This window comes from Micrasema longulum, unplaced genomic scaffold, assembly GCF_059751315.1.
Source record: "Micrasema longulum isolate JH-2025_06_02 unplaced genomic scaffold, ASM5975131v1 h1tg002362l, whole genome shotgun sequence".
Lineage (NCBI taxonomy): Eukaryota > Metazoa > Arthropoda > Insecta > Trichoptera > Brachycentridae > Micrasema > Micrasema longulum.
The window spans coordinates 113,138-125,367 of NW_028279512.1; the positions used below are offsets into that span (position 1 = coordinate 113,138).

General features: G+C 32.3%; 1 protein-coding gene across 1 annotated transcript; it reads right to left on the bottom strand.

Annotated features, from left to right (window-relative positions):
- Positions 1 to 854: 854 nt before the first annotated feature.
- On the bottom strand, positions 855 to 11,880 carry Eogt (EGF-domain O-GlcNAc transferase). Its single transcript, XM_088240151.1, has 8 exons — positions 11,406 to 11,880; positions 10,742 to 10,832; positions 10,554 to 10,654; positions 9,739 to 9,915; positions 7,860 to 8,134; positions 7,049 to 7,383; positions 6,476 to 6,578; positions 855 to 1,449 (listed from the first exon to the last, which is right to left on the bottom strand). The coding sequence occupies exons 1-8, from the start codon at positions 11,737 to 11,739 to the stop codon at positions 1,285 to 1,287; spliced, it is 1,581 nt and encodes a 526-aa protein (XP_088096277.1). The 5' UTR covers positions 11,740 to 11,880; the 3' UTR covers positions 855 to 1,284.
- Between the last annotated feature and the right edge of the window lie 350 nt (positions 11,881 to 12,230).

Consider the following 12,230-nt stretch of genomic DNA (forward strand, 5'->3'; position numbering starts at 1 on the left):
CAGGTTCGATTCCCAGTAAAATTCTCCAGTCTAGGTGTTCTGTGGCATCAACTACTATAGTGACTTCTTTGCTTGCTGTAATCTAAATATATTAATTAAAATATTAAATCCATTTTATTTAGCGCCAACGTGCCAGAAATCAAACCAGGGATCTCCAGGATCTTCAGGGATTGGAAACATTAGTGCAGATTCACTTTAAAAACGGTATATTCATTTTCACAAATATTTACAAGTGAGCATTATCGAGATGGGGAATTAAGATCTATTTTGGATAGGGCTAGTTTCCATTTCATTTCCCTCTCCGCAATGATATGTATAGTAGACACATAATCATAAACTTCTGTAAAAATATGCACTAGTTTAGTGAATCTTATTTTTTCCTATATACAAACCAGATTTTATTCAAATGAAGTATTAATTACAACCAGATTTTCAACTTACTTATAACCATTAAGGAATGCTTAGTTATTTATATTATTTCTTATGAGAATGTAGGGTTCATAAAATCTTCACATAATATTTTGGGGATGTCCATTATTCATGTCAAAAATTTTTGAGCAATATTTTTAGTGACCTTCCTAGTCAAATTATACCAAAAAATCCCCTTTCCCCTGCTAACACACAATAAATATCTTTTTTTTTTAATTGTAGAGGTATCAAAATAAGCTTTTTTTACCGGTTAAACATATTTTCAATTGTTTTTTTAACATTTGGTCCAAATCTTTGAAGAAAAATATTAAAATAAACCATCGGGAGATTTCATCAAGATTGACAGTAACAGAATGGTGAATGCAACACAATATGTAATCACCCAAACCATCGCGTGGCAAGTCATAACTATAGTATAGTGTTAATTTTTATTTTTTTATTTTGTTGATCTTTGTTTTGAATTTCGTATAAAAACGTAAGATTCAATATGCCCTTGTAATTTTCTCAAACTGAACGGTTTGGGGAGGTAGGAAATCGCCTTAAGGCAATATGCCCGCCCTTATATTTACATAAATTGTATATGTATATAAAGTGTTAAAATAAATAAAATAAGCCCTGTAAAAGACTTCCAAATTTAAATCTCAAAATGCTGTCCATATCTGATTCATAAAATGTATAGCAAAGAATAACATTGTTGACATCAATCTTGAATTCACCTCCTCCTAGTAAACAACTATAAAATTTATTTAAATCCGGTCTCCAAACATTTTGTCCTTTTTATTAACTTCAACCATCATGATAATAGAAGAACTGGCCTCAGAGATTCATTATGTGATTATTTATAAGTAACAAAGATTACAATTCATCATGTTCTCTTATCTTACTAGAATTCAGGAATTGTTGAAACAATAGTTGAGATTTTACATGATCAGCGCCAATATTTACCAGACGAATGAATTCTTCAACATCAAAAGCAAAATTAGTAAACTTTGGGTGGGCTCCGCCTTCTGGATGATGTCCCTGCAAAATATATTCATGGTGTCCAAACAAACATAAAAAATACTGGGACTAACTTCATTAAAAAATTAGAAGAACAAAGGGAGAGAGGAACTTTGTAGAAACATAGAAGATCCTTAATGATAAAACGTCCCAGCACTGTATTCTTCTGAAAGGCGGTTCCAGAAGGGCAGCCCAGGGGAACGAGTCCTGCCAGCAGGACTCATTTTATGGTACTATTTGTATGGCTGAATGAGGGTTGCCTACTGGCAGTATCTACAGCCCTACATGTTGGTGTTTTTCCATTTTGTTCATTAAAAAAAATGTAGCTTTTGCTCGTCACCACGTCATACACTTACAGCCATTTTAGCAAGACTGATTGTAGAAACATTATTTAGAAATTCACTAAAAGAGAAAGAACTTCGAAAGTCTGTGAAATTCAAACCTTATTACTGTTTATTTTTATTTTTTAACAGCTGTATATACTTTTACTAACATATCCCCAATAATGATTTTAATATGAATCATAGGGAGCAGGTATAAAAGATAAATGTTTCAAATATATTATCTTATTTTACTATGTTACAGCATACTGAACCAAAATCTAATAAAAAGAAACTACATATGTTGAAAACATGTTGATATATCTGTGTTGATAAGGTAAAGGGAGTTAAGTCAACAAACACAGATATATGATAAGATATTATTATGATTAAAAAATGTTAGTATTAATCATCATCATATATCAAGTGGCAGGTTACACGTTACACGTATTTTTGTACAGCTCTCTGTTTTTTCTAAATAAAGTGAGTTACTGTTAAGTGCCGGGAACAGTACTGTGACATTCTGTAGAAAACTATTTTCTAGTGCTGAAAAAAGTAAAAAGTAAGTGAAACTTCAAAAAAATAAGACAATATTCTAAAATCTAATAATTGATAATTTATTGTCACCACTGGCTACGGTTTAGGTAATTATTCGTTTGCGCTACACTCTGCACCGAGCATCGACTACCTAGAACCTACATATAATCGTTTACTTGAAATCCAGGCGGACGTATCAGCAATTTTGTTTCATATATTTCGCAAATCTTTTTCAATTATTAACAGCTAAAATGGACGCCCTAGCATTTGTTGAATATGCAAAAAGTGCAATCAACGCACTCACGTCAGTAATAATGGACCCGAGTAATAGCTTCACTAAGTTACAAATAAGCAAACTTGTCCCTAAAACGAACGAAATCTTGGGAACCATCGGACAAATGGCAGTGAAAATGAGTGCATTGGAGGTGGAGGCCAAGAATCAATCGTCATCTGTTAACGATATGGTGAATATTTGTGAGCTGGTATCGGAGGTGCAGGACAGAAGCTACCGAGAGAAGAATATAATAATCTGCAACGTACCTGAGAGCCAAAGTCCTAACAGGGCAGACGCTATACAGGACGATAATACTGCGGTAAACAAAATTATATCCGAGGTCGATAACTCGGTAAATGATCAAATCATAAAAGTATACCGAGTGGGTAGATACTCAGGAGAGAAACCTAGAGCACTGAAAGTGGAATTCCAAGAGTCCAAATGGGCACGTTTTATGTTGAGCAAAAAACTCAACATAAAGAACAACATACGGATTTACCAGGACCAATCGCCGCTACAAAGATCAAACCTCAACAAATTACGTAATGAGTTGGAAAGTAGGAGGGCAAACGGGGAGTCCGATATTACAATCAAATATATTAACAATAATCCCAAAATAGTTAAAGGGTTTTCAAAAAAGGACAACCCATCAAGATCTACTACCAGAATGTAAGAGGATTAAAGACTAAATTACTTCAACTTAAGGTGTCACTACCAACGACAGATTTCCCTGTTTTCTCACTTACAGAAACATGGCTTACTAAAGAACTGAACAATTCGGAATTAGGGTTTTGTAACCACTCGATATATAGAAACGATCGGAACAAAAATACTAGCGACAGGTCTCGTGGAGGGGGTGTATTGATTGCAGTTAATACAAAGTTTTCGTCACGCATATTAAAATGCACTAAAACAAACATCGAACAATTATTTGTTATGATATCATCCAAAAAAGAGAAAATAATTATAGGAAGTGTATACATTCCCCCTATGTCAGATGCAAATATCTACAGGGATCATTACTTAGAAGTTGAAAACCTTCGTAGAAAATACCCCGATGCAACCATCGTCCTCACAGGTGATTATAATTTGCCAAATGTGCAGTGGGATCCTTTGAACAGCAAGACCAAATCCGGCGATGTCATCAACCATGGCTCCAACGAAATCATCGAAATGTCAAATTTTTTGAACCTTCGGCAAGTCAATTATGTTTACAATAGCCTCAATCGTCTCTTGGATCTCGTGTTTTCCAACTCGGACAACATATCTGTGGAAGTTGCAAATGACCATATTCTACCTATTGATGTTTACCATCCACCTTTATTTATTAGATTCAATACCTCGATAACTCAAAAGTACAAAACTTCTAATATTAAGTCCAATTTTTTTAAAGCAGATTATCCAGCAATTAATTCATTTCTTTCGACTACTGACTGGAGTTTTATAAACCGGGAATCAAATATCGATACTATAACTGACCAATTTTATACCATCCTTAACACAGCCATTGAAACATATGTTCCTAAAACCAAGTTTATTTTTAATGAGTATCCTAAATGGTTTAATAGCCAACTTATCAAAGTCATACGTAACAAAAAAATTGCTCATGCTACTTATAAAAAATCTCGAGATATTAACGATTATAATGAGTTTACTAAACTGCGAGCTCAGGCTAAAAATCTCTCCAAAACATGTTATCGTAATTGTATTTCAAAATTTGAACAAGAGGCCCTAAGCAACCCTAAACATATTTTTAAATTTTCTAATACTCTCAATTGTAAAGAGTCTGGAATTCCATCCACAATGTATTATGGCAGTAGAATGGCCGACGCACCACAAGATGTTGTTAACTTGTTTGCCGACTACTTTAGCAGTGTATATAGTTCAGAGACTGATCCAGAACTGCACGATTTTGTTTGTACTAATTTGATTGATTTTAATACCTGTTTGTTTACTAATGCCGATATAAAAATTGGGGTAAGCAAATTGGATCCAAGCAAAGGTTCTGGACCAGATAATATTCCTCCCCTCTTCCTCACCCAGTGTGGTTCTTCCTTGACTGATCCACTTACTAAAATTTTTAATTTATCCATAAAAACTGGTATATTTCCTGAAAGATGGAAAGCCAGCTACTTGACACCTATTTTTAAAAAGGGTGATAAATCAGATATTGCTAATTATAGACCCATCTGCATGCAGTCAACTATACCTAAACTATTAGAATCTATTTTTTTGATAAAGTTTACTCCAGAAATAAAAAAAGTTATCTCTCCATTACAACATGGATTTATTACAGGAAGATCTACAACGACAAATTTAATGTTGTATCAGCATCGGCTTATGGAAGCTATGGAGAAACGCCGGCAAACTGATACGATCTATACTGACTTTAGTAAAGCTTTTGATAAGGTGTCACATGCGATTTTAGTACACAAATTAAAACTATTAGGAATCTCGGGAAACATTTTAAAATGGTTCAAAAGCTACTTATCATCTAGGAAAATTTTAGTCAAAGTATTCGGTTATGGGTCGTATCAGTTTGAGGCATCTAGTGGAGTTCCTCAGGGATCTCACTTAGGTCCTGTTTTGTTTTTGCTTTTCGTTAATGATATTGTATCGATATTCGAGGGAGTGGACATTCTTTTATTTGCTGATGACCTGAAATTATCTAAGACTATTGCTTCTGTTAGTGACTGCGAATCTCTTCAATTAAACCTGGCGAGTCTATATACTTGGTGTCAGAGAAATGAGCTCTTTCTTAATATTGACAAGTGCAGTGTTATTACGTTTACCCGTAATAGAACTTCAATCAACTTCTCTTATAATATAAATAACACAGATCTCGTAAGAGTTACAGAAATAAAAGATTTAGGTATAGTGTTCGATGACAAGTTGTCATTTGCTCCACACATTGATGCAGTTACTAACAAGGCAATGAAGTGTCTCGGATACTTGCTGAGAACGGTGAAGGATTTTAATTCCATCGATTCGCTTAAATCTTTATATGTTGCCTTAGTTCGGAGTAACTTAGAGTATAATTCAATAATTTGGTCACCTTGCTATAAAATACATAACATAAAATTAGAAAAAGTCCAACATAAATTCCTTCGCTTCATAAATTTTAAACTTAATATTCCCGTTGACCAAATCGACTACAACTTCCTATCAAATAATTTAAAATTGTCTACTCTCTCGAATAGGAGAATCTTAACCGATTTAGTAAACCTATATAAAATTGTAAATGGCGCGCTGGACAGCCCTGATTTAACGCGACTGGTCAATATTAAAATACCTTCCCGTCGCACACGAAATAAGTCGGTGTTTGTCGAGGTGTCCAGCGGGCACAACTACTATGTAAATTCACCTATAGCTAGACTTCATCGCCTTGGTAATGAATATGGCAATGTTGATATATTTCGTTACTCATTGAGCATATTCAAGACCAAAGTACTACAGGCAACCGACGCGACTGAGTCTAGTCAATAAATCCTCGATCGTATTTATGTATGCTTAAAAGTTAGCCCGTGTTATGTTTTATATTTTTAGTCTATAAAACCCTTTTCAGTTTTCAACATTTTAAATAACTTCACTTTAAAGTTTAGTTTACCGGTGTAAAAAAAAAATAATTATGTTTTATTTAAATCCTGTTATGCCTTATATTATAAACATAATATAATGTATGTATTATGTCTTAATAGTGTATTATGTTAACTATGTAACTTTATTTTTAAATTTTAATAATATATATATATATATTTTTTTTTAATTTTTATATTTGAAAAATGTTAATTATGTTTAATGTGTAACTTTTTCTTATGATATAGTATGTATAATGTAAAAGCCCCATGGGCGTCAACAGAAAGAAAATAAAAAAATAAAATAAAATAAAATAAAATAAAAAGGTTCGTGAAATTACCTGATCTTCTTGAGTTAACTTGTCTTTATTTTCCCATGTGATGTATTTTACGCCACGTAGCCGAGCCAAGTCATAATAGCAACCACTATCCTCACAATTGTACCTAAAATAATTATGCTTTTAAATTTGAATTTACATTCTTTATTTTTTTTTGCACCACAACAGGCCAGGAGGCCTAATTACAGTGGTGAATTACATCACAGAGCACCCAGGCTTGAGAAGAATCACATTTTAATTTTTTGTGTTCTCACCGGGAATAGAACCCGGAACCTTCCGTGCGTGAGTCAAGCGTCTTGACCACTACACCACGGAGGCCGCCAATTACACTATATAATTACACTATATAATATATTACAAACAAGACCTTTGTTTAAACTGGGATTATATTAAAAGGAAATACATAATCGATAAATTAACCAGCACATTTTTTAAAAGCTAGAGAATTTATCATATCATGTTAGCAGGCAAGACTAATATGTGTTCTACTGAAAATATTTACTTAAGTGTCAAATATAAAAATTCTTTTATTTTTCTTACAAACTTGCCGTCAAAAGAGATCAAATTTTTACTCACAGCTCAAAAACAACTGCCCAGTCCGGCAAAAACAACAAATGGGTAAGTCCAGCTCCGTGGATTCCAATAAATATGTCTGTATTATGTGTAATACTCAGTTGCTGTGAAAATTGAATATTTCTATTGTAAACCACTCTCTTCACATCAAACTCCGGCGATTCATTCAAAGCCTTGAGGAGTTCATCTTCATTGAGAATTTTTCTATACTTTGTCTCACGTGACAATAGTGTGATTCTTATCTTCCTGGTTTCTCGTTCAATCTTAACAATATTCAAACCATTCAGAACATGGGTTGAAAAGGCATGGAATAAACCGCTTTTCTCACAACCGTAAATCTAGAAATAACCAACAGATAAATTTTTTTTTTTTTAAAAGGAACAGTAAAAATTTTGTTTGTTCTGGCTAGCCTAAATACAGAAAATCCTACACATCAAAACAACATAATGTTTGCATATTGTTTTTGCAATTTTATTTTTATGTGCTCTTTCATTTAGAATTTAACTGACAGAGAGATTGTAAAATGTATATTTTCTGTACTGAATTTTAGTCATCATTTGCCGTACAGTTTTCTCATTATTTTGTTCTTACATATATGGCATTTATACTTAGAATGCAGTGTAATGATGTCAATAAAATTGAGTATCTAAAAACTATTGCATTGATTATGTTATACCAATGATTATTTTGAAGGAGTAGAAATTCAAGCACATAAATTTGTAAAATAATGGATAGTTAAATATTTTCCATAATAGACAAACATCAATTTGTGTAGAGATTAATTACACAGAATAAAAATAATCTCGATACTTACGATTGGAGTATTGTAAAAAAGCCCAAAAATCATTCTCGGCAACAATGGGAAAACCACATTTTTAAAACAAACCACTTCACCTCTAAATGTTTTTAAATCCCAAATAGGGTTATTTGTGAATGCATTCCATGTCTCTTTAAATGCAGACTCGTAAGTAAAAGTCTCCCAAATCAGTATTTGATTGTCCTTAGAAAATAAAGAAGGATGAGTAGAATTGACGTGGAGTGATGTGTAAAGGTTGAAAAAATCACAAAAGTGATGATACATATTTACAGCTGTAAAAAGAAAGAAAACAAAAATTAACACCTTAATTCAAAACATAAATTTCCTTCATGTAAAAGATGATCGAAATTCACTGTATTTGGGGTACTAATGCAGTGCCCTATGCAGATCATTATGATGAGGATTCAATACGTAATACATAATATTAACTTGGATTTCCAATATTACATTTTTGTTTCATTTTTTTGTTGGAGGTCACTTATAGCTTATAGCTAATAATTTCAGCAGAAAATTTTAACCAAGTAACAAATCATCGTTGCTGTCCACAGCAATTACTTTTAGAAAGGTTTATTTCTAAAAGCACAAATCAAATTTATCTAAAAAGCACACAATTTTCTATTGTATTGCATTTAAAAAAAAAATACTAGAAAAGAGAAAAACTCATAAAATCAAAGATGATTTTTTAATATTTTATTAAACCAATATTATGACATGGTGACATCACAGTTTTAGTGTACAAACATTTAAACAAAATATAACTAAATATAACTGTGTATGCCATAAAGAACATTGTTGAATAAAGTGAACAGTGTTTACCAAATTGATATTAAAACCTGTGATTTTATGCACCATCGTAACATTTCATTCGAGTAACTACATTAACTACATAAAAATTATATGTTTTTATCTAAATTTGTTGCAACAGAGAAGGAAAACATTTTTGAGAAGAGATGTGGAAGTCTAGACATTTACAGGGAGGGCTATGACCTGTAATTGGCTGGTTTAAGTGGCCACTTTACCACAATGTGTGACATTCACCATTCTGCCTATGTTTTAACATCCACATTTCCTCAACTCTTCGTTTTGTTAACTTTTGTGAAGCAAAAGAGCTGAAACCTTTATTGATGTGGGTGAGATTCATCTGGCTGAATTATTTCACCAACTAGGCAAGGCCTAAAAACACTTTTCCAATTTTAATAACAGTTAGTTTAATCAACAACGTTTTTAGTATGTCCAAATGTTTATAGACAGGCTGGATTTCCTCCCTAAGGAGTTATAAAGATCAAGTTGGTAAGATTTTTTAAAAATCCCTCTCCGTTACAACAAATTTATATCTTAATAACTCTTTAGGAAGGAAAGCCAACCTGTCTACAAACATTTTAACACACTCAAAACTTTGTTGAATTAAATTTTATTTTTATGAATACACCCATGCAAAACAAACATTCAAAAGTTTGTGATCTATGTATCGATTTCTAAATTACGTTTTATATAAAAAATAAAATAATATTTATATAAAAAATTTAAAGATGACACAATATTTAGCTTATCTTTGCTGATTTTTTGTTTTGGTTGTCTCAAATGATAAAAATACTATCACGAGATAGTAATAACTAAGTATTGCAAAGTGGGGTCTTAAACCACAGCCCTCAGATCCACGTTTGTATTCATAGACCAACTTTAAGCTAAGAAAGATACATTCTACAGTCCTCACCTTCAAGTAATTATCTGCATATATGAGATTAGAATATATGTTTCTCGACGTAGTTTTGTCTCTGAATACGGGTATATGAGTCTACAATATTACTTAGGAATTGCTACATTATTTTTCTATTATTTAAAGGGTTTTCCCAAACAAAATTATTTTTTAACCTACTTGCATCAATCTTCATAATATAAGTAGGTTTTTCTATAATAATATCACATAGTCCATCTTTAATAGGTCTGCGAGGAATGCTTTCAAAATATCTCATTTCTGGAGCCCACGACTGTAAGGGACTAACGTGCTCCACTTCTTTATGCAAACGCTCTTTATGAAATTTGCAATAGCCACCTGCAAAAACACAAACAAACATTTTTATGGATTAATTACACCTAATTTATTTGAACAGAAGTCAATTAGACATGTGTACAAACAAGCATAAAATACTATTGGCTAACAGTCATTGAAAACAGCATACATTATTTAGATCAATGTCACTAAGAAGTGTGTTGGGAATATAACAGACCTTTCAATCAATGCTACATGTTTTAGGTAAAATGTACTTACATACTTGTATTTTAGACCAAACTAGCTGGTCTAAGAAAATTCCTTTCAATTTTTATACTTCTTAAGAATTGAAGTAACATTTATATACAAACATAGACAAAAAAGTTAATTTTACACAGTGTTTTAAGTAATCACCTAAACCAGCCAATGACAAGTCACAAACCCTTTGAATGTCTAATCTTCCATATTTTCTTCTCAAAGAGTTTCTTCATCTCTGTTGAAATACCTAACAATATTGTAAACATATTTATACTAAACTGCCTACACGTCATCAAATGATAACATAATTTGATTTAGTTTAAGGTCAATTAAGGCCGAAGGAACGTTACCATTATGCTAATTTATTTTCAAAACAATATATTTCAGTATTATTTTATTTACTTACGTTTAAAATGAAAAATAAGACTTTGGAACTACCTTACCTATTTGTCCAGGATTAAGAATGTCCATTTTATACCTCAAGTTGTCCCCTCTACTAATCAAGTCAGTAAAATTTATCATTATGTTACGGCCACGGCAAAACCTACAAAAATATTTTTGATTCATGTAATTAAGATAAATTAGTATCCAATTAGAATTCAAATATTCAATTAAACATGTAGACTCTCACCGCAAGTACTTGGAGCATTCCAAAAATGTATCATCGAAAAATAATGGTTCACACATCACCATCATTTCTTCAAGCTGCTCCTTGACATATCCTAAGAGTTAAAAATAATCCAATGTAATAAGCCAGTGTAGTGATTCATTGTTGCAATATTATACACCTAGACATTAAATTGACTAAATAACTGAAGTTGCTCTGGCAAGAATAAATAACTACTCAGTAAAAGACAATCAAAATATTGTTGACTGAACCATCTGGTTTAAGAAGCATTATAAAAATTAGGTAGTAGTTTTAGGCATTTTCTGGTAGGTAAAATGTAGAATCTCACCCACGTCAACAAAAACTTCAGGTCTTTTACTTCGCAAAAATAATTAGAAAAAAGAATTTAAGAAATTGTGCAGTCATAGTTTTTAATTTGATCACTTAACAACAAACAAATATGACAAAAATAAAATGGCTCCAAAATTTAAGTATTTAGACAACCATTTTTAACTTATATCAAATTTTTCTTAATCCAACAGTCAAGAAAAAAATATGTAGGTATACGAAATATGATTATGTTAACCGATTAATATTGTGAATATTGCTCTAGTAATGTTTTAAAGGTATGACTTTTTCCTTTCATTTTGACAATGTATTAGTTCCCAACGCTCAAATAATTACATACCAAAGTCTCCTTGGACATAGAAGGTATCCACTTGAGCCTTTTTTGTTTTGACCCATCCCTTATGGTCACCGGGGCAATATGGCATTGAGTAGGCATCTAGGGGTTTACAGTGGGGTTCGTACCCCCAACACTTCTCTTGATTCAAATATTGCTTATAAAGACAGTCTTCATCCTCAGCGCACTCTTTAGCAACTTGCGGAAATGTATTGAAGTAATAAGGTAAATGCGATTCGGCCACATTAATATCTGTGAGATTAAGCGAAAGGACGTGAGTGACTAATAAACACAAACAAATTTCGATGAAGTCAGCGATTGAACTGCAATGAGCTACCATATTTAAGACTGCGAAATATACTTTCCGATTTACCAAAACCTTGCTACGAACGACAATCTGTCATATTTATGGTGACATAACCTAAAAAAGAATTGTCAATGTGACAGACTGTTTTTGTTCGCAAAAGTACGACGCACATATGACATATGATCGCTCGGTGTACATACATGCATTAAAAAAATGATGTTCACAAATGCACCTATTTAATTAAGTTCTTTGCAATAAAAAATCATTTCTGCAAAACATGAATTTATTTAACTGGAACTAAATTTCTTCATTACATATAGAGGAAGAGAAAATGACTCCTGGTGCAGACCCTTACGTATAGAAGTGAGGTATGGAATTGGAAAAACAAGGATGAAAGTAATCTAAACGCTACCGAAATGCAATTTTTCAGGCAGATATACTCGTATGTTTAAACTACAAATGACGTGCAAAAATGTCGAGATCCGTGCATTAAGCAAGCCCGAGACATTAGGACATGCAGAGCG

Coding starts and splice junctions, on each gene's coding strand:
- Eogt (XM_088240151.1), bottom strand. CDS start 11,739: ATGGTAGCTCATTGCAGTTCAATCGCTGACTTCATCGAAATTTGTTTG. Junction 10,655..10,741: donor GAATGCTCCAAGTACTTGCG/GTGAGAGTCTAC, acceptor ATATTTTTGTAG/GTTTTGCCGTGGCCGTAACA. Junction 8,135..9,738: donor TATTATGAAGATTGATGCAA/GTAGGTTAAAAA, acceptor TTCTTTTTACAG/CTGTAAATATGTATCATCAC.